Source organism: Geospiza fortis, unplaced genomic scaffold, assembly GCF_000277835.1.
Source record: "Geospiza fortis unplaced genomic scaffold, GeoFor_1.0 scaffold54, whole genome shotgun sequence".
Classification (NCBI taxonomy): domain Eukaryota; kingdom Metazoa; phylum Chordata; class Aves; order Passeriformes; family Thraupidae; genus Geospiza; species Geospiza fortis.
In genome coordinates, this window is record NW_005054301.1 from 9,625,996 (window position 1) to 9,649,240 (window position 23,245).

Genomic DNA, 23,245 nt, shown 5'->3' on the forward strand with positions numbered 1-23,245 from the left:
TAGTCACTTTAATATTTCTCCAGAGACCATTGGTAGAGCATATTAGCTCATTTTCTACAGCCTGTATTAACATATTTTAATGTAGGAGGAATGTGGAGAGAGGAAAGGAGAGGAAGAAATAATAATTGTATTGGTTCAAATTACACTTAGATGCATTCATGTCTTGGTGACATCTACAACAGAAATTTTGGAGTAAGTATGTTTCAAAAGCGTAAATATCTAAATGAAAATGAGATTTTTCAGTTTTTATTTTAGAACTTTAAGAAGTTGTGAGTGGTAGAAGACCCACTTTTTTTCCTCATCACAGGCAAATGTTCACCTTTTTCTTCCAAGTCTCCTGACTGCTGAACAATCTAAATGTCTATTTTAGGACAACCTCAACACCTCCACAGCATTGCAGATGCTGCTGTACTCCTATCTACAAACTCCCTGAATTACACATCACCCTTCTCTGTCCAAATATGTCACTGAGAACTAATGAATGCATCTCTATCCTTGGAAAAAATATCACAGGTTGCAGAATTTTTGCTCAGCGTGTCGTTAGGTGTTTGCTTTGCAGAAACTCAAGCTGATTAAAGGAGCTATTCATATTGTCCTTTGCTTTAAGGGAAGGGCTTAGAATACTCCACACATTGTTCAAAATTCCTTACCAAAGGCCATGTCTATGACCTCAAGTGAGGCTATCAGGTAACATATGCATTTTCTTTTCTCTCTTTTTTTTTTAAATCTGTTTTGCCCAAGCCTGGATGGAATATCTGATGTTCTCCCCCCTCCAAAGGATATTCAAACCCCTTTGTCACAAGAACACTAATTCCAACATATTTTATTGGTCACCTTTCCTGCCTCTTCAGAAAGAAAGTCCAAGCTTAAAAGGGTCCAGAATGCTGTCTGCAACATTTTTTAATTATTCATTTCTCCTGATAAATTATGCAAGCAAGATCTTCCATTATCTCTGGGGCTACCAGTTAAGCCTTCTCCAGCTTTTAGCTATTTTTATTCCCTTGATACATAGATAACAGCACACTAACCAAACAGTACTCACTTCTCTACTCAGAAACAGGTAGGAACCTCTTATTGTTTCTCAATTTTTTCTACTTTTCATTAGCTCCCAACTCTTTGAGCCTCTTATTTTATTCTACCCAACAGCTTTCTACCTTAATTTTATCCGTCTTTCTTTAGAAGGCAACTGAGTCTCCAGTAAAATATATCTGCTCTTTCTGTGTTCATACAAAGCAGTCCTGCATCATCTTGCTCAGTTGTCATTTAGCTTAGAGATGTCTAAATACCACAAAAACACCTCTGTTGCTCATTTCAGTGTAAGTATTCCACTGCCTAAAATTTTGCTTTTCTGAGCTCAGACTGCCATAAATCCTGACAAGTAACTTTGCACCTAATTTGTAAACTTAATTAGTACCTAGAAAATTGGCTTGATAATCACTTTCATCCTTGGAGGCACTGACCTAGTAGGCAAGTGAACAACCCAGGATTGCCCTCTGCACAGAATTAGCCTCTGTTTATGTTTGATAAAACATAGCAAAGGATTTGGACAGTTTTTGAGGGATGTGGGGAAAGTGATTTTTCCTCTCTTAGGCAGAAGAGAAGTTAGCCTAAGAGCTGCAAAACCAAAATGACTTTTACAGGTGTGCTGTTATTGTAATAGAGCACATTAAGATGTGGTAAACAAGTCACATTTTTTGCATAAAAATTTCAATCTGAGCAAGACTGTACAACTGCCAGACAAGTTGGAAGGTTTCTAAGCAATCTGATGGTTTGACCAGATGACATTTGAGAAACACAGATCTATTTCTGCTACTCCTTGACTTTTTTCCAAATCAAGGAGTATGCTCAGGCCACAGGGGAAAACTGAAAATTTAAAAAATGCAGGCCTACTAAACTACTCAGAAAATTTAAAAAAGCTAATTAAAGAGGAGGGAGAAAGATGAGAATGAGAAAAAGAGAAAGATATGAGAAAGATATCTACTGTACCCTGGGTTTTATCTTTTTTTCAAATGCTCACTGTGTAATGGAGAAAGGAATAACCTGTATCTAACTGTAGATATATTAGAGTGTAATATGCTTTAATATCTTTAAGATCTTGTTTTGATAATTTCTCATACTGTCCTCTTAGCCAGGATTTAAATTCAAGGAAAAAGAGAAACTAAAATGTCTTTGTCCCTCAAAAAAGTAGAAACAGAGATGGTGAAAGGATAATGGTTATAGGGTGTTTGATCTCTATCCAAAGTTCATGAAAATTTTCTGGTGAGAGTCAAGAGGAAAGATGAGAGATTCAGTCAAAAGATATTTGTGACTGACCCAGGCATCCTGGAAAAAGATGACTGAAGTCTCTCTACTTGGAAAGAGAGACAACTGCAGTGTCTGCAAAAAAGACACTATCACAGCATAAATTGTGTTTGTTTCTATGTCAATATATGATATATGGTTCAGATATTAAAGTCATAAAGCAGGGGGGGAGTGCTTTACTCTAAAATAAGTTATAAATTTACAGACATCTCAGATACAGAATATTACACTAGATCATCACATTACATTTTTTTTCCAAAAAGACAGAAAGCAACTATCAATAGTTTGAAACAGTAGACCCCTCCTTGTGAGAGTTAAGGGATATAAAGTAAAGCAGAACAGGAGCTGAATCCAAGTTACACCTCAGAAGGATTCCAAGAAAGGTTTTGCTGTAAAAGCAAATATATTTTATAAAAGTATCAATAACTAAATGGATCATGAAAGCATCTCAGCATTTTAAGACAATACAAGGACACAGACAGCACTTGTATATTTGCTTGTAGCAAAACCATAGTTTTTAAAAATCTCTTTTAGAATATTTGCAACTGCTAACAGCTACAGTGAATGTGTCAGAGCAATGTAAAAGTATCATAGAACAGCTTGAGTTAAGTGTGATGCCATATGAATGACTAAAATAGGGCATTCTGGAATCTGAAGAGTTACAGTTCATCCAACTATCTTCCTGAAGCACTCATGTGAAGCTGAGCTTTCCAGGAAATTTCTCAAGGGACAATATAAGAAAAACCTCCCACTCATGCTATGTGGCTAGTTCTGAGAAAGGGCATTGCAAAAGTGAGACAAACAAGTCTTTTCAAAGGATCAGTGGTGCCTAGTAAAGCCCTAAGTCACGTAGCATGAAAAGAGACCAGCAGCAAACACCAAAATCCCTAGGGAACGAGCCACAATAAAGAAGCAATGCTCTTGATTACAGAAAGAGGAGAAGTACAGACAGATCTGCAACTGAGATATTGAGAAAATTTTCACAAGAGAAAGAGATGATCTGTGTGCTGAGCAATTTTTCCAAGGAATAATACAAAGAGTCTGCTGTGGCCTGGATCCCCAAACCAGTCTTATCACCACAAGCCAACTGACAGCTAGAGGAAAGAAATCAACTCTAAGCATCCAAAACAAATAGAAAGATTCATGAAAATGGAATCAGATATCTCCTGGCTGATAAAAACAAACAATGAGAAAATGAAAAATTGTTTGTCTTACTGCTACATTTGCATTTTGAAAATCATATTCAGAAACCATTATGTTATAGACTTTTATCCAGTGCCTATATAATTCATTTTTCTCATTATGATTTGGACAAAGAAGCAGAAAGAAGATTTCTTAAATTTGCAGATGAAAACAATGAGTGTGTTTGGAGGAGATACTTGTGGAATGAGATAAAAGAAAAAATGTTTAATAATAGACAAAAGTAAAATCCTACATGTAAAATTTCATGGATAAGAGAGAGGTGAAAATACCATATTTGTGGGAAACGAGATTGGGAGCTGTAGTGAATTACAAGCTGAACTTGAGTCAACCATATCCTGCCGTTTTGGAAAGCAAGAAAATACTAAACTGGTATGTATTCTGTGAGAGATATGTCAAACACTTTTTCCAGTCTACTCAGCAATGGTCAAGCTTCACACTGAGCCCACTGTCAAGCCTGAGCACAACAGTTCCAGAAAGATACACATCACTGGGAAGTAGCCCCTCAGGAATATTACCAGAGGACAGAGGAAAAACAATATCTGTATGAGGGTGTAGTTGGATTTCTTGTTTGGTTTTGTCATTTGTTTAGTTTTTATTATATAGTAGACAATATATTCAAAATTTATCTAAAGTCTATGTTATATTATACCATATAAAATAATTTAACAACACTTGTGTCTACAGTCATATTTCTTTTTGTCTGTATACAGTTTTACAGGTCAGCAGGTTACAGAAGTTCTGTATTCCTAATGTGTTTGTTAAAACTTTCCTTCATTCATTTACATAGCTAAAACCCTTAGGACAGTATTTTATGAACTCTTGCGACTTCACAAATAAACTCTACAAAGAAGAAAAACCATGATGAATGCTATTTATTCACTGACTTCCATTTATAAATAAAATGTATTAGTGGACATATGAGAGTGAGCTGTATGTACAGAACATTCTCATTTCACAAGCAAGCACAAATCAGCTCTGCTTGTACTCTGAACCAGCCCAAAGCTGGGTGCAAACACCACCCACAAGCTCCACAGAGCTCCAGTTTCAGCTCAGCACTGCGCTAATACAGCCACAAGCAATTCCAGACCAGAACTAGCACCAAGCCCAGCAAGATTGCTCATGTCTGCCTGCAGAAATCTTCTCACAGTATCTGCTAAAGAGTTACTGCACATTTTGGATTTAGTCCTTTCTTCTTGTCAAAAGCTGGCAATGTCTATCCTAATTTTTTTAGAAAAATGGTGGGACCATTAATAAATCAAGATCAGCTCTCTATTTGGTGAGGACTGATTACAGTACAATCACTCTGGTTGGTGTTAGTATACAGCGCTGTATTTTAAGACAGCTTACAGCTACAGTCCTAAAATAAACACAAATAAAATACCAATGCACTGAGTGTAAAGGAAGACTGTGTTCACATAAACAGGCTTCAGAATGCAACTCTGAAGACAGCTCACTCTGAAGAGATAACATTTGTGCTATTTTTGGAGACTGCTACCCTCAAAAGCATGCTTCACCTGCTGCAGCAAACCAGGCCATGCAAATGAACATACACTTACGGTCCCAGGCATTAACTATTTGAATTTTGCTTTGAATTTCAAATGAGTAACCCCATTTACTGGAATGTTGGGAATTTTATTGGAATTTTATTTGGGAGTTTTAGGTATAGAAGCCCATTAAAATCAGTGGGGATATTCTGGGCACTTGTGAGGTTAGTGTCAGGTTACTGATAATGTCTTATTGCTTTCTTTTGGAGTATGAACATGTTCATGAATATGGTTATGACTGCTGAATTAAGTGATGAGCAAATAACATTGCAAAAACTCTGATAATTGAGTGGTTTCTATTACCTCCCTTAAAAGGATTTATTCACTTTTTAACACAGGCTGTCAGATATGCTTGAGCAGTTAGGAAAAGCCCTTTTGTTGATTTTACTAACAGCAGAGCTGAATAAGACACCTTCCCTGAGAAGCCTGTGACATGAACCCCATCATACCTTCAGCTGCACCAGATGCACATCCACGTGCTTGCTGTCCGAGTCCTGCTGGACAGAGTAGGTCAGGTCCCGCACCCGCTCGGACGTCATCCGCAGCCAGGTCTCAATCTCTGGCAAGTGGAGAACAATCTTCCAGTCAGCCCCGGTGTGCAGAGGAGGGGGTTTCTCATACTGCTGGCCAGAGTCAAGGTCCTTCATGACATCCCCTTCCCCTTCTTGTTCCACCGTAGGAGTCATGTTTATGAGCATGGGAGAGGCATCAGATGGCATGGGATCCAGGTCTTGTGTCCTCATGGGAGAAAGTGCTACATCCATGGCTAACGTGTCAAAGCCTAAACCATACTTCTTTCAAAACCAGCTGCAAAGAAAAAAAGAAAACACACCACTGTTTTGAGACCAAATTCAGCAACAAAATGCTCAAAGACAAGGAGCAAATGATAATGTCTGAGATGTATTGCACATCTAAATAAATTCTTCACCCTAAAAGTCTATACTGAAGTTCAAGACCAAATAGATTTTTTTCAAAATAACTTTGTTGATTTGAACGTCATCTTTGTATGAGTAAAGTAGTGACTATTGCATTTCTGTCATTGTAATTTCCAATTGTAATTTTTCATCTAATTTCCAATCACCTTGGAAATTGTAGTTTTCATTAATGAAAAATATGTTCTGATTTTTTACAACTGTAACATAAATAAATGAACATTGACAAAGTCAGTAGAACTTTACTGAACTCCACAAGTTAATACAAGACTGGTATCCATAAACTAGTAGATATTGGAACATATTCCTTGGCCTGAAATTTAAGACTAAACACAGAATATTTCAAGATTTGTTTAAATTTCCCTGCTGTCCACCCAACTATTGATCATGTACAACAAATAATTTGCACACAAACTTGAAGCAATTATTGAGGAGGCTTGGTTGATTTATTGAGTTTCCTTTTGAACTTTAAATTGTAGTAGTTTTGTTAGATTAAGAACTTTTGCAATGAGCAACAACTCTAACAAAAAAGAGATATAAAAACTCCCAAGGTCAAAACACGTACCTAGAATTAAAACATCATTTTACAAAGTAGCTTTATCAAAGTCCAAACGCTGTATCATCAATACACACTTATAAGACCCACTGAAAAAAAGTAAAACATTTTACTTTGTACCTCTTCCTCTGTATGTTCTAGTTACTTCTGTACTACACATGAAGAAGGCTGCCATAAAATCTATGCATAAAAGAAAGGGAAAAAAAACCCAAAAACCACATGAACAAACAAACCAAAAAAGAACCCAAAACAACTTTACTTATTTAACATAAAATCTCTAAGACTGTAGAAAAAACAGACTTCTCACTGTTCAATCAACACTGTGACTACTGAGTTATATTCCTAAATATTTCATGTGGAGTCTCAGCATCCAAAGACTACTGCTGCAGGCAGTGAGAGTATTAAAGAAGTATCCAGTCACAATTTCACTTGTCATAGCCAGGAAGGACAAAAAATTTATATTTTATGTTAATTTTATTTTATTTTCTACCCTGCCATTACTTAGTAAATCAGTGTTTGCATATCTATCACACTCACAAAACAGTATGTTAAAGTTATACTAAATAATAACACTAAATATAAATCTGGCACTTCAGAACAAAAACTTCTATCATTGCAATCAAGCAAAGGAAATGAAAGAAGAATCCAAATATTCTCAGTGCCTGCTGTACAATTTCTAACTCTTTTATCTCAAATTTTGAAAAATCATGAATTAAATTGTGTTAAATAAAAGCTTCTGCAGCAAAGGTTGGTGAAAGTAACATTTCAGGGTGCTAAGTATTTTCTAAGTTCATCTCTTTACATTACCTATTTTTCAGCTTAAACTCTGTTGCTATAAGTGCTCAACATAAATTGCTACAAAAAATCAGTGTAATAATATTTTTGTCCAAGACATTGCTGATCATAGCCCCAGTTTTCAAGCACAGAATTCACCCAACTGCTGAAACTATCTCAACATTTTAAACATATTCTTCACATTATTTCCTCCTAAAAGTGAAAGTTTGGTGAAACCCACGTGGTCCTTATCTCTGCATGTTTACTGTTAAACATGCCTACCAGAGAAACAGCTGTGAATCACTAAATGATACGAAAGGACAGGAAGAGCAGTGCTTGCTTCCTAGTTTTTTCACACAAAAAAACCCAACAAAACAACACAACCCTGGTACTCTTGCAGAGTTTTTCAGTATGACTCAGCTCTAGTAAGGACATTAAAGCAATTAGCGAAGAGAAATGAAAACATGCTCCTGCAGAAGCAAACAAAAGCTGCTCCATGCTGCATGCAGAGCACTTCTAGCTTTCATGCACTGAGTGGGCAATTAGCAACCATCAGGAACCTGCTGACCTGGTTTTTGTTACGGTGTGCTTGACTCTGTAAGAGTGGCTCTCCAGCATTACAGTTAATGCCTCCTTAATCCTGGCAGCTCTTACAGTCAAGTCCTTTGCATTCTTCCCTTTCTGACAGATCGCAAGTTGCAACACTTCAATTACGAATATGGGGAGAAATTTTAAAATAAATAATTCTCTTCATTTTCTTAAAAATTTCGCAAAAGTAACAAAATGCACTGTGGATACTAATTAGCAAGGTCTGTGAAAGCTTTAAAAAGCTCACAAATGCTTGAAAGGAGAAACTCGCAGCTATAAGTGACTGAATCCAAACACTAGGACACAGATTTCTCTATATTGATTCTTGCCAGAATAAAAAGGCATCATCATCCAACTGTGCTGCGAGAAAGGACAACTGAAAGGTTCATCCTGCGCTCTCCAAGAACACCGGACCGAAGGAGTGCGGCCGCGCGGGAGCTCCCAAAGCCCCCGCAGAAAGCGAAAGCTCCGCGCCCCCTCCGCCCGCAGCCCCGCCCGCCCCGACCCGGCCGGGGAGCGCCCTGCCCCAGCGGCGGCCCTGGCTACCGACCGAAAACAGGAAAATCCCCCACGCAGAGGCGCTTTCACAAAATTCTAATGTTGGGGTACGAAATAGCAAACAACAAGGCCCAGCAGCAACAGCCAACCTCATAGACATAGCCATTTTATGTAATGCATGAGTTATAAAACTTGCCGAAACACTCTGGGATCAGAAGTAGGTTCTGCTAGAAAAAATAAACAATACTTTGGGGTCCTATATTGGTATTTTAAGTGACTGATTTAAATGCTGGCCTTAAATTCGGTTATATTTCTGGAGTATTTTATTTTTCCAGATTTTGTGACAAAATGTACAAATAGTGACTTGTAAACCACTACAATAAGTGTTAGAACACAAATCAAAACTGAATAATTTTTTTCGAGGTGATCTTTATACCTCGCAATTTTTATTTTTTTTTTATGAGGTAAAGAAGGTATTATTTTCCTTCTAAGCAGGACCTTATCACTCAAAAAAAAATTTTTTTAAAAGTCAAAAGCTATGCTAAGTCTCATTTTCTGCATCACAAAATCCTGGTAGCATCAATGACAGTTTTAGGTGGGAAAGCCATCCTAAATCACATCCCAGCTTGTTTCTAAGCCAAACCTCTTCTGTACCCAGAAGAGTTATACAAACCAGCTGATTTTAAATTTGCAGGTGAACAGATGAAAATGCAATGTCAAATGTCCTGATCAATAAAAAAGTTCCATCTTTCAACATGTGCAGGGCATAACCTTATTTTCATCATCACAATCAGACTGAGAGTTATTATACTACTATTTCTAAAAAATACTCCTCCAATTATTTATTTCTGCCACTTCAGAAGCTACTGTTTCAGTCTGCTGAGGGGCACATTTAAGAACTATATAACACAGCCACCACAGCTTGCATTCCTTCTGGTGGGAGAAAAAAAATTAGATGAATTAAGCATATTTTTTTGCCTTGTGTTAATTCTTTCTATACAGTTTTACATTGTCATGGATCCTTGTATAAAAGGTGAGAGATCCTGTGTAAGCACATGCACACATATGCTTTCTATCTTCATCTTCAGTAAGTGCATTATGCCGAGCAGATGGCTGATTACCTTCCACTAATCACACAGACAATCTCACTTTCCCCTGCTTTTCTGCTCAGTCAGATGCTAACACTCTTGCACAAAACATAGAATGCCTGTGTCAACCATAATAAAGTTTATCAATCACCACAAGCCTTGGAAGGCTTCTCGCACTCATTCTGCTCCTCAGTTGTTCACATTTCCCTTGTTTATAAATTGCAGGCCACATTCACTCTGCCAGCATCAGATCATCCACCTTTTCCTCCAACAGCAGTTAGCTCCTGTCAAACAAAGCATCATTAAGCATTTTAAGCCATGAAGCAGTCCAGTCATTGATCAGTGGTGCAGACACTGGGTCAAATGAATTTCAATGAGCTCTAATTTCCCTTACTGTCACATATTGTTAAAATCAGCCACAATCACTATACAGCCACCTGTCATGTAAATAATTTATTTCAATCTCAAAAATGCCACAAAAAAACCAGAGAAAACTCCATCACTAAATAATTTTGTCTGCTTGCTGACTTTGAAATCTAATAATGTAAATTTTAACATCAGATTTAACGAGCTCATTGATGCTGAATTTTCTTGAATAGATACAGTGAAAACAAATGTCTCACACAGACAAGTTACATTATAATGTCTTTTCCATTTCAGTAGTCTCAGGAATTCTCTGCCAAGTTTAAGGCTCATTATACTTTTCCTTGAAAATGTAATCAACTGTATCAACTACAAAGATAAATTATGTCAGTGCACAAAAAACCTGAAATATATCGTGTCAGTTACATATAGAGCAAATTGAATTTAATATCACATGCTACACTGATCTTGTTGCTGATTTCCTATATGATTTAAGAAGTAAAAAGCTCTGAAATAACTGAATTCTAATGGACCCAGTTTAGGTTTTTCTCTTCATATGATGCCTCATGAATGTGTTTCAGAAATACCTCCTTTGCAAGTATCCTATGATTATATTTAAAATTCTGACCAAACTGGACAATTTTTCATTTAGGACTGCTTGGCCTCCTATTTCATATGTGAGACTTAGAAAGTATATGTGATACAGAATAGAATGTTGCCTTGATTCTTTCAGGACATAGACCAAAGAAGCTTGCACAGTGACTCCAGTATTAAACTTGAACACGAACATGAATCATGATTACAGTTTTTAATGTGACTGACTTAAAGTCCATTAAAAAGTCTGCCCCCAAGACTTTAATGGCAGCAAAGCCAGACCATCAATTTTTAACTAAGGAAATCCAACCATGGATGTTCAAGTTCCTGATTATGCAAATAAATCAGAATTTAAGACACCACAATGACCCAACATAATCTTTGTTATTTACGGTTTCTTTTTCTAATACAAGGTGAAGAAAAATGTGGAACTCAAAGGCAAGTGTTCAGCCAGAAACTGGAAATTATTGCTGCAAATCAGGGAAAGTGGAAATTCTACTGGAGGATTTAGCAAAGGATCTGTATGAAAGTGACGGCCTAGCAGGAGAGACTGTGAAACAAACCAACAGTCCATAAGGTCCAGGCATTGCATACCCAGGCAATCTCCCAGAAGCCACAGGTAAAACAGGCAAATTGCTGGTTGTGGTGTGCATGACCTTCCATTTGGAACTGCTTTGGTTCTTAGGATATCAGATAGCAAAGAAAGGTTCTGCAGATCCTTTCACATGATGTTTATGTCATGAAAATTTGTAGAAACTGTAGCAGAATGAGGCAACACCATTTTTTTGGAGGAAGACCCTCCCCTCCTATTCCTGAAAAGCATACAACTGGTGTTTTCCAACAAAATGCTTTTGACAAAATCCAATGACAAAGGCTAAATGAATCTAAATAGCCATAGTATAAGAAGGAAGGTCCTTGCATGGACAGTTAATGAAAACAGTAAACAGTGGAATGAAGAGCAAATGCAGATCACAAGCAGGGTTTCACAGAAACCTCTGCTAAGCACTATGCTTCTCAATAAATGGATTAATGACCTGAAAAATGGGTGAAAAATTAAGTGGAAAAGATTTGTAGGAGGTATTGGGACAAATATCAATTCTGAGTAAATGAAAGATGTCACAAGGCAAAAAAAATAAGCAATAACATATAAGACTAAACTTATATAGACAAATATTAAGTTATGTGTATGAAAAAGAAAAAACAATCCAAACAACCACAAAAAAGGTGAAGTCTTGCCTGAAACAGTGCATTAAATTTATCTGCTCCTAGCTCATATAATTTTATGTTCTCACTCATAAAAAAGCAGAGAGGCTAGCTGGAAATGATCCCATTAGACAACTGCCATGAGGTACATCAGAAAAAATTCTACACTACAACATATACAGACATTGAAAACAATTGTGTAGTGCCAGACTCATACAGACAGAGAAATGTATTCAGAGAGTCAAGCATATTGTGATGAGCAGTTGTGTTTCCTGGTTCTTTCTAACTCTGTACAGGTTTGCCCTGCAGTGAGTAACAGTGTCTGGGAGATGATGTGCTACAGCGAGATTAGCATTAAAATGGACAAAGACAAATTAGCTGCTTCATATTAACTCATCATTACTTCAACATCCTTTATTAGCTAACTGTTCTACATCATCTTGGGCCTTTGTTGTCCTAATTTTCACTCCAAAAATCCAGCAGTACACAGAGGCAATTTTTATACCCTGATGTTTCAGCACACATTTGAGTGGTTTTTTGTCGTATTTTTTGATTTTGCGCATTTGGGCAAGTTGTTTTAGCTTTCCTGGATAAAGCCATTTTTGTCATTCTAGTGGCTAAGAGTGAGCAAAATACTTGCAAATATAAAATAATTTTTCCCTTCAGCTACAAAAGTCAGATGGTAAAGGATGCATAATAACTACTCCAGCAAGAAGATGGTGTCTTGTTCCAAAATTTTTCTCCAAAGAGATAGTGTGAAACATCTTTTAAATTGGAAGATAGCAAAATCAAGATTAGGCTTGGCTGAATATTAATCTGGATTTAAAATGGCATTTCAGTATAGACAGAGGCAGTGAGATATAAGTGAGAACATTGTGAGCTGTTTCTCCTATCACAGCAAAATGAAAGAAATTGGTGCAACTCTCAGCTCAAAGTCAGGGCAAATAAAAATAATGTTTCACTTCAATTTCACACTCTAGTTTCATTGCAAATAAATGCTAATCACTTCAGAGAACTCTTAACTTTTTTTCTGAGAAATTTTTCCAGGGGCTAAATGAGCTTATTCCTTTTAATTATGGAAGCTGATTATAAGAAATTAATTACATGTATCAAGAGGCAATATGACCTCATAATAGATCAGATAAGAACTTTCTCACATGTATTGTACAAAGTATGTCAGTCACAGACAATGTCTTGCTGCCTTCCAAGTCTTACATCTTTCTCTAGCAGAAAGACAATAATTTCAGCTTCTTCCTTAAATATCTTACAGGTACTGCAATAGTGGATGTTCTGTCAATCAGTACAAAGGTTATTAAAAAAAAAAAAACAAACCAACAACAATCTACCTGCAGAATTCTTCAGGGCACAACATTAGTATGTCAGACCCAGCAGTGCAACTTGAGGCATTTAAATTGCCCCAGCCCTAATCCTAATGATAAAATAAATCAAACTAGACACAAGACATGCCATCATTTCTGAAACTAGTTTTGTTACACTAAATTGTAAAAAATTTATCATAATAAGGTAGAATTTTGAAGAAACTGATACTTTTTGGAATGGTGCACAATGCAGCTGCTGAGACCAGAGAGCCCTTGTGAAAATCAGTGTTCTGTGTAATATGAGACACAACACTCTGTGACTTACTGCCCCTGTAAATTCTCACTATCATGCAAAGCTTAACTATAAATAATTTAGCTGTTCAATATAATATTTTCTCAGGTCTTCTTTAAAAGAACACCAAAGCAATTGCTTTTTTTCTCAATTTGGGAATTCACAGAAATAGACCAAGTTCTTTGGACCAGAAGCTGGTTTTTTGTACTGAGTCATGCTCATCAAAGGTTCTGCTATAGTGTTTTGGCTCATGGTAGTGTCTCATGTCAGTAACACACTATCAAATGTGTGCATGCCATTGTTTCAGACATTCAGCTATCACAGTAATAGTGCAGCGTAAAATGGTTTCTTTATTTTGGGGATTAATTTTTAATATACATTAAAATACTTGGTGTACTACAAGGATGACCCATGGCTTCAGTAACTATGCTGCAAATTCTTTCCTCCTCAATCATGATGTGGATAAAATCCTGCCACTTCATGTTGATTTACTGGTCAGCTAAAAGTAGATATCTAGTCCTGTTGTGTAATCAGTCAATTGACAACAACACACAAAATTAAGGCACAAATGTTTTTACCCTTTCAAGTAGTTCTCATATATTACACTGCTTTCTTTTGCCATAAACTTGATCAGGTACACCAAAATTAGGTTAAATTAGAAGAGGAATGAACATTTTGATTGTTCTGAAAATTCATGGTACAAAATTATTTCTTCAAAACTTTAACTAGTTAAAAGATGTTAACATAATTTATCAATCCCTAAACTGCAAACTGCTGTGAGTAAAAATTTTGGTTTAAAGATGAGCTATACCTGCAATTGCAAATTTTTAAGAAGGATAGAACTCTTTACTTCCTAAAGGCAAGCACAGGAGAGAAAAAAATCAGTACTATTCAGCATAATCTATAAAACTATAAGGTTGTTTTTATTGTTTGCACACAGTGTCTTGTTATCATGGGAAGCACCTGCCTCCATTCTAAGGCTTTACATGGTGGACTAGATGATATTAGAACTCTACTTAAGAAATAACACAAGAACTCTAGAAAATATGGCTAGAATGAGGGGAAGGGAAGGGGAAGGATACAGATTTAAATCTCATTGTGTCACTACAGGGAAAAAGAACTCTGAATGGAATTCTACCTACTCCGGGTAGCTTTTTTTTTTTTCTTCCTGCCTTCCTCGATGATTTTGACTCTTATTCTATGACAACAGGACAAAGAGACATCTAAATACAGAAACTTCTTTGTAAGACCCAACAGATAAGATGGTAAAGAGATCACCTTGCAACACTAAAAACCATCTCAAAATGACCTTGCACAATGGGTCCTGACCAAACTGCACTACAAGAACAGATACCACAGAACCTGACCACCTGCACAGTAGGTTGCAGCTTGATTTTCATAGTAATCTGTGGGCTGGCATGGAAGAGAAAGATGTCAGGCTACAGCTACAGAAGCTACTTATATGTGAGAATAAGCAGGTTTGGATATTTTGATTCAGATCCTTGAATCCCTGTAACTTGGAAAGCATTGCCTTTGTTTTCTGCCGCATTATGACGGGGCTACACAATGTCCTGCTGCACAAGGAGAATGTGCAGACAGCTAAGGTTGTTCATTTTGGTTTATTGTTTTTTTTCTCCTGATATAAAAAGACATGTAGCGTCATGTTCTGAGACTTCTTTGAATGCTTTCAAGCACAGAAGATTCTCCTGGGAATGTAACTGGGGATTTATATTAAATTTTCCAGGACCAGAAATAATTATACTAGGTAAACAGGATCTTAAGATACCTCTTTCTTCATAAGAGTAGCTCGAGAATGCCAGATCTTACCCCATCTGCTGCCACCAGCAGGTGACATTTGCACCAGCACATTTTATGAATAAAAGAGCTGCAAACTTCCCCTTCCCCATGTATATATGGTGTACATTTTTAGTCAATCTGTACAACTCATATAATTCTCTTATTATTTTCAGAATTGTACTGAACAAGTTAATAATATTAATCAATTAACAGAGATGGCATAAAGAGTCCACAGGAGGTCCATTAATTTGCTATGCAAATTACATTTTGGATCAAGCACCTAAAAACCAATAGGAACTAAACACTTACTGAAAAACTGAAATAATTGTATGAACTGGTATTTTTGTTTGTTTACGTTTCAAGTCAGTATATATATGTATATAAATAAATAAAATTACTGCTATTTCCAGTTCAGCAACTTTGCCATCCTACTACCAATTATGTGCAAAGGGCATGAAAAAGGCAAACTATAAATGGGCAAAATGGAGAAGTAGTCACTTATCCAGAAGTAATAGCAATTGTTGCCCATATTATTTCAAGTTTTATTCTATATTTTCTTGTTCTGTTTGACCTTCAAATTTTGCACATTAAAAAAATTGTCCATTATGATGAAATAACACCTAGTTCAAAAAATACATTTATGTCAGTTTTTTGAACATACTGTTACAAGTCAATCATATGTCTTCAATTTATGGGGTATTTTTTAGTTATAATTTTTGCTCAGGAAAAGCAAGTTAAATTGGCAAAATTTGTTCAGACACCTGTGTAAACATACAGCTGTGAACTGTATGCATGCAGGATATTTTATTCTTCCAGGAAAAAAGTTATTATGGAAAAATGCTAAAAGGTAGAAAAATAATGCATAATCATTTTAGTTAGCACTGTATGTATGGTACATGCAGATATATGGTAATGATTGCAATCTCAGATGCAATTTCAATAATAATTTTTTAAGCATGAAATGATTGAATTTATAAAAATTCTTGCCATTCTCTATGTATTTTCCAACCTTAAATAGCAAATTCTGTATTGAAAATACTATACATCTGTTTATGCTCTATGTGGCTTTTAGTCTGGAAATTGGAATTGAAATTCCATGAGACTTCCTCCCACCAGATGTCACTGCTTTTTAGGTTTGAAATGTTCACAAAATAGCTTCTCTTCCACGACACTTTTTGTTCCTGAACTAAACCAAGGAATTTGGAGGTGAGTAAAAGGCTTAGAAACCCACCAAAAGGTTCAAAACACATTAAACTGTTTTCTCAAGGCTGTTCTGAAATAGTTCTTGGAGAGTTTCAATTTAGTTACTTGCTGTTGCCAACCTGTGGTGCACTAAACCACGCAGCTGTGATGACTACAGTAGCACAACAAACACAGGTTTTCAGCATAAGTTAAAATACCGAATCTTTGCCTGAAAACTCAAGTTTTTGTTCAGACAGATGGAAAAATAAACATGATTTTATGGAACCTACAGCTACCTGAAATTTCAGGATCATCACTTGGGAATGCTTAGACCTCAATTCCAACTGCATTAAAAGTTTAAAAAAGTAGAATTAAACTCGAACATAACTGAGCAAGCTTCACTCAAAACACCTCATAAAGTTCTGTTTAAGGTGCTTTCTTTCACAGAGGATGCCAGTTCCTAGAAGTAACAGGAATTAGAGCTCTTGCTTTAAAATACCTTCAGCCATTTGTGAATGGAGGAGGAACTACTCCACCACTTTTTCTTTCCAAATACAAAATGGTTTTATCCAGGCATGACACTTCACATTTAGTAAATGGGATTTATTTTTGTGTGGCAAGTGGTCAAGTATTCAGTAAAGTGTTAAGTTGCAAAGAAACTAGAGGAAAAACATTATTCTGCTTGCCTTCATATTATTCTGCTTGTTCTTCATATGGAACTGAAGGAAAACCTTCACATAATTCTGAATTGCACAGCGTGTGAGACTGTTCTTATTAGGATAAGATAAAAGACATTTCTCTCCTTTCAGCTTTGTAAACCCCAGTCAGGGATGGGTGTTCAAGAACCTGATTTAGCAGGTAGAAAATTCAATATATGTCAAAACTTAATTCAGAAAAAATTTTGTCAAAAATTTTGAAGCATTCAAGGCCAGGTTGGATGTGGCTCTGAGCAACCTGATCTAGTACAAGGTGTCCCTGTCCATGGGCAAGAACTAGATGACCTATAGCTGTCCCTTCTATCTCAGGCTATTCTATGATTCTATGATTGTTTTTAACTCTGTTTTGATAAAAACGGCTTCAAGTTGGTAATTTCACATGTTCCCTTCAAGCAGAAAAAGCCAACACATCAAACATTGGTTAGTGTTTGAGCAAAGAAGTAGTAAGAAAAAATTTTTAATTACGCAATCTCTGCTCTGTTTAACCATCTGTTAAATTCCAATTTACATGTGTTATTCTACTTTCAGGATATACACACGTGATTACTAACTTGAAGTACATTGTGACCAGCCATAGAGCATACAAAATGGCAAAAAGTCTCAGAATTAATGGCCTTATCTTTTCTTCTGCTGAAATATCCACTTTCTTCAAAACTAAGAGTCCAGAGGTGCACTTTCACTTATTCAAAGACACATAGTTTATAAATTATTACACCAGTACCTATTTCTATACTTCTTTCATGCCAGTGGGTCACTTCAGTGCATTGCAGGTATAGTAAAAGTCTGTAGAAACAGACCTAGATGAAACCAAAGCAGTAAAGAAAATTATGTTACTTAACACCATTGGATTTGCACATTTCAGTCATCCCATCATTGAAACAGTCCATGGAGTGGAATTTCTTAGAATCTTTCTTTTTTATCTTTCTTTTTTCCTGGACATTTATGCTTCTGAGAAATAGAGACAAGAATTCAAAGAAATAGTAATATGACTCAAAAACACCCTGTAGCTACATTTCAGCAAGTTATTGCAAGATCCCACCTAAATATAAACGATAACAGATATATATGGATGTATTGACATTATAATAGGAAAATGTAATGGTCAAACTTATTTATTTAAATACACCTAACATTTAACACTGATTGGAACATTTTTTTTTGCACTAAAAGATGTCTCCTACATTGTACAAAAGTATCCTGACAGGTTTAACAAGGAAAAAGACAATCTATGAAAAACATTTGTGTCTATTCTGTTCCTCTGCTTTGGTGAGACTCCACCTGCAGTGCTGCACCCAGCTCTGGGGTCCCAGCACAGGAAGGACAAGGACCTGCTGGAGTGACTCCAGAGGAGGGCCACCAAGATGATCAAAGGGATGGAGAACCTCTCCTGCAATGAAAGGCTGAGAGAATTTGGGTTGTTCAGCCGGGAGAAGAGAAGGCAGCAGCATGACCTAATTGCAGCCTTCCAGTACCTGAGGGGAGCTACAAAATGGAGAGGGGCTTTTTTACAAGGCTGTGTAGTGATACAAAAGGGAATGGCTTCAAAGTGAAAGAGAACAGGCTAAACTAGATATTAGGAAGAAATTCTTTACTGTGAGGGGGGTGAGGCACTGGCCAGGTCACCCAGAGGAGCTGTGGATGCTCCACCCCTGGAAGCATTCAAGGCCAGGTTGGATGTGGCTCTGAGCAACCTGATCTAGTACAAGGTGTCCCTGTCCATGGGCAAGAACTAGATGACCTATAGCTGTCCCTTCTAACTCAGGCTATTCTATGATTCTATGATTGTTTTTAAGTCTGTTTTGATAAAAACGGCTTCAAGTTGGTAATTTCTCATGTTCCCTTCAAGCAGAAAAAGCCAACACATCAAACATTGGTTAGTGTTTGAGCAAAGAAGTAGTAAGGAAAGAAACTGCAAAAATAAGTTTAAAAAAACAACAGTGGTCTAGCTCATAAACTCAGAAAAGACCGTGACAAGTTGTTCTAGAGCCTAGTGACTGAATTGATGGACTGGGATATTCCAGCTGTCAGAAAGTGTCAGGAGAAACAGTGGAAAATGCTAGAAATGTCTGTGTTCCCAGCAGCTGTGGAATTAAATGGTATTTACAGAGACGGCTACAAATGATAACATTTTTTCTAGAAAAATCTTGAAATCTGTGAAAAGCTAAGAGGGAGGGAGGGAGGGAGGGATGAACTGTTTGCTGGGAAGATAATTTCCTCTGCAGTTGCCAACACAGTTAAGATGACATGGATATTTTCTGCATCACTCTTCTAATTGGTAACTACACCCCTTGAATGTTTTAAACAGAAACAGATGCTTCTGTCTTAAAGTTGTTTTGCAAAGCAAAAGGGAAACAGAACCATGGATGAGTAGATCTGTTGGTCTTTTATGTTCAGAAGAATTGATTTTGCAAGGATTACAAATACTTCTTTGTGGAATGCAAACTATGATAGCTTAAAAACTCTGAGCTTTGAACAATCATTTATGTAGGATAATGTAATAAGATAATTTTCCTTCCCAAGCTTGTTCTTCCATTCACTGATAAACACTTTTAGGAGGAACAAAATCATATTATGAGATGGAACATATCATAGGAAGATAGTTACATGGAAAATATTTTCCTGCTCTAGTGCTGCCATTCATGCTCTCTATTGTGTAGATGAAGAACAAATCATGTCAGATACCTCCTCTCTACTGCTCAGCCTGCATTTGTTGAGTAAGTAAATCACCTCCCTATACCTCTTTTTCCATTCTTTGATGACCAAATTCCTCAGGCCAATAACTTTTTCAGTATACACCAGAGGCAATTGATATCTGGGAATTTTAGGCATTAAAGGTTGGAAACAGTAACTTAGAATGAAGGGAAAAGCTAAGTAGAATACTGTGGATATACAAGCTTTACACAGCACAGGGGCCTTTTTCAGGTGTGCTCCAAGCAAATTTAGCTGTTACCTTTTCTGTAGTCCCAAGAAAGTACCAGAACTGCAAAACCATTTCTAGATTTGCTTGATACTGTAATTCACTCATGTTCACTGCCCTGTCATTTTTAGCCATTCCATGATCCTGCATGTTTATCTTTCTTTGTTTTTTGAGGAGCAGGTGTAAGGGCATTATGATCTCCTCCTTGAGAGAAGATCACACTTGATACTGTAATGCAGGTAAATAATGATATCACATGCTTGTTTAACATCCCTTTATGCAGGCCATAAAAATGTACATAATTAAAAAATCATTATAGTCTGCTATTCAGTAACTCTGCAATGCAAAATGATTCTAAGCAGTGGCTTACTAAGTAAAGGGAAGGTCTGTAAGAGTAAGAAAATAAATAACTGGGAAAAAAGTTCAGTCGGGGCTGCATAAAAAAAAGTAAAAACATGGGTGGATTTCAGAAGCAGCCCTAATATTCACTTCAAAAAGAGGTTTTTGTTTGATAGATTTTTCATAGCCACATACATAATTAAACTTGTTTGTAATTATTTTGAAAATTCTCAATGTGATTTCATGCAAGTTTGGGCAACAGAGACATCCACAATTTGATTAGACTGCAGTCTCATTAAACATCTATGACTAAACAGCTTTCTACCCCTTCTCTTGTCATACTCCTTTCTAATTGAATTAACTTCTCATTCTTAAAATTAGGTTAGGTTCTTTTTTAAACTCATCTATGAAACAACCTCATACCCAGTAATTCTTAATGAGCAGCCATTTTCCTGACCAGTATCTACCCACTAGAAATGGGAGAATTCAACTCATTTGTTCAAACAGCATTGCCCAGGCCATGCCTATTCAATATCTAGGATATTGATCCTATGACATAGGAGCTACAGGAAAAATGATCTTCAAGACATAGGCCAGGCAGAATACTCCAGGATGGTGCAAACCTACTCTTGGTGACAGTCCCAGTCCACCAGACCTTGAAAACCTGTGTTAGGAATATCCCTTCTCACACCGAGTATGAATGGTGCATATGGCAGCATCAAGCCTTGCATGACTCACCAGAAGTGTTCTGGCTGTTCGTTCATGAAACAACATTAACTGAATGCATCTGAACAGTTACCCTACAACTTACTGCTCCATCAGTAAGAAACTGTCGTCCCATACATCAAAAAAGTCATTCTAAATGCCAAGACATGCAATTCTTCTGGAGTAAACATTCTTTCTGAATATTCTGAAATCTGGAAAAATTTGCCTTGATAGTTTATGCACCACTCTTCTGTAACACTAATGACCCTGTTTTATCTTGTTCCCACTCTTACTCAGAATTGGAACCAGCTCCTTGTCTACCAGAGAACAAAGAAAGAGGACAGTATTGAACATTAATTTAAAATGTTAATTGAAAGAGTAACTCTTTAGAGTAGTATGCTGTGACAGTCTCTGCCATCCCTCTGCTGCCCTGAATCTCTTTCTGGATGAAAAAAAATCTGCTCATCTTTATCAGACGCAACTGAAATGGGCCTGGAGGCAGGAGATGCACATCTCCAGCAAGGAAAGAAACAAGGCAAAATACTGCAAGTTTTCCCATCACAGCCTATCCACTTTCTGAGCTGATTGCTTCTATTCAGGCACATAGGCAGAGTTTCCTGTGACAAGAGTGAGGGCCTGTTAACCCCAAAGTCATGCTTACAGTGAGGAGAGGTAAACACTAATAAATCATGAAGTGTTTTTTCAATAGAAATAAAGCACACACCAAAAGAAACAAAGCTGTGGCTTGCTAGCAAAGGGATCGTGGGAAGAAGCCTTTGGTGGGGAATCAGACAAGGCTGTTTTGACTGAGATCCCACAGGGATTAGCAAGGCCCAATGCTACTTGACATTTACTCCAGTCATCTGGAGGCAAATATTAAAACACTGTTCATAATTCTTGCAGATAGACAGACTGGTGGAAAGCTAAAGAACTACCAGTCTGGCTACAGCAAGAAGCTCCCCTGCTTTTCAGATGAGTCACGCTAGTGGCTAAGGTCATGCTTTCTGAAAACTAGAACAATAAACAAAATGCATTTTAATCTAAACAAATGTAGGGTTGGACACCAATGATCAAGGAATGCAATCAATACCTAACATATGGGAGAATCCTGGGAACAGTCAGAAAAAAAAATAGCACTGCCTCTGAATATAAGCAATTGTGAGAATGGAATGTTGTATGGAGGTGTGGGATACATGTTATTAAAAAAACGTTGAAAAACTGGAATGTGCATGACAAAAGTCATTGAAGTAAAAAGAGAGATGTTTAAAAAGATATTCAAGTATGAAAGTTGAAGCCAGACAAGTTCAACTTATGAAAGAGTCTCCAGCAATAAGGGCAATTAATCATGACAATCAAATTACAGAGAAAAAAAAACAGTGGATTCCCTGCCTGTTGCTCATCAAGAAAGAAAGATAACAGTTAGCCAAATGAAAGTTACTCGGCCCAAACATATACAAAAATTCAACAACTTTAAAAGCTAGAGACTGTTCAGGAAATTAAAATGTCAGAAAAGTTGCTGGAACATAAATGAGGATTTCTGCAGTCAGAATTCAGACCCTTGGGCCATACTACATTTCACAACACTACAGTAAAGAATGCTGAATGACCAGAAAAGCAAGGATCTGACTCTTCTGATCATGCTGTAAAGAATTCTTGGTTTATTGTCATTACTGTTGTGAATACATAATATCTATTTTACTTATAACCTTTCTTCTGTCACCAAATGAAGAGATTCACTAGTAAAAACATGCTAAAAATAGTGATTTTTGCCATCTGTTAGAATTTCTAATAAATTTTTTGGTGTGGCAAAAAAGAAATTATTTCAAAGTATTTTTGAGGGAAAAAGAAGACTGAAGTCAAAGAAGCTTTACATTAAGAACACTTTTTAATATTTATGGAGGTGTTTTCTCTTAATCTGTATCCTTCTATATTTCTACAGAAAATGTATTTCTATGGAAAATTCAGTCAGTCCAATTAAAAAAAATGGATTAAGGATTTTTGTTTAATCCATTAAATAAATTATTCTAATAAACTTTCAGCCACTAATTTTTTCCAGATTTTCAGAAAATAGACAGTAGACGTCATCTTCAGCACAGTCTTTAAATAAACATTTCCTGAAGTAGTGCTGAAGTAACGTGACTGGTAAAGCAGCAAGCCTATTCTGGGTGCCTTCCTTTAGGTTCTATTACTCAATGCATCGTGCTGGTTTGATTCAGGCTACTGGTAATAGAAGTTTCTGACACTGAACATAAGTTTCAAAAAGAGGTGTTTATTGTAAGTGACAAAGAATAGATCTGCTTCCAAAAGTGCATAGTCAGAGAGTCAGGAATAGTT

General features: G+C 36.6%; 1 protein-coding gene across 2 annotated transcripts in view; it reads right to left on the reverse strand.

Annotated features, from left to right (window-relative positions):
• AKAP6 (A-kinase anchoring protein 6) overlaps positions 1 to 23,245 on the reverse strand; it is a 258,488-nt gene that overhangs the window by 206,136 nt on the left and 29,107 nt on the right. For both annotated transcript variants that reach the window (XM_031064172.1, XM_031064168.1), the window contains exon 2: positions 5,498 to 5,855. In XM_031064172.1, coding sequence (XP_030920032.1) covers positions 5,498 to 5,812 — 315 coding nt within the window. In that variant the 5' untranslated portion in view covers positions 5,813 to 5,855. The remainder of the gene's footprint in view (positions 1 to 5,497; positions 5,856 to 23,245) is intronic.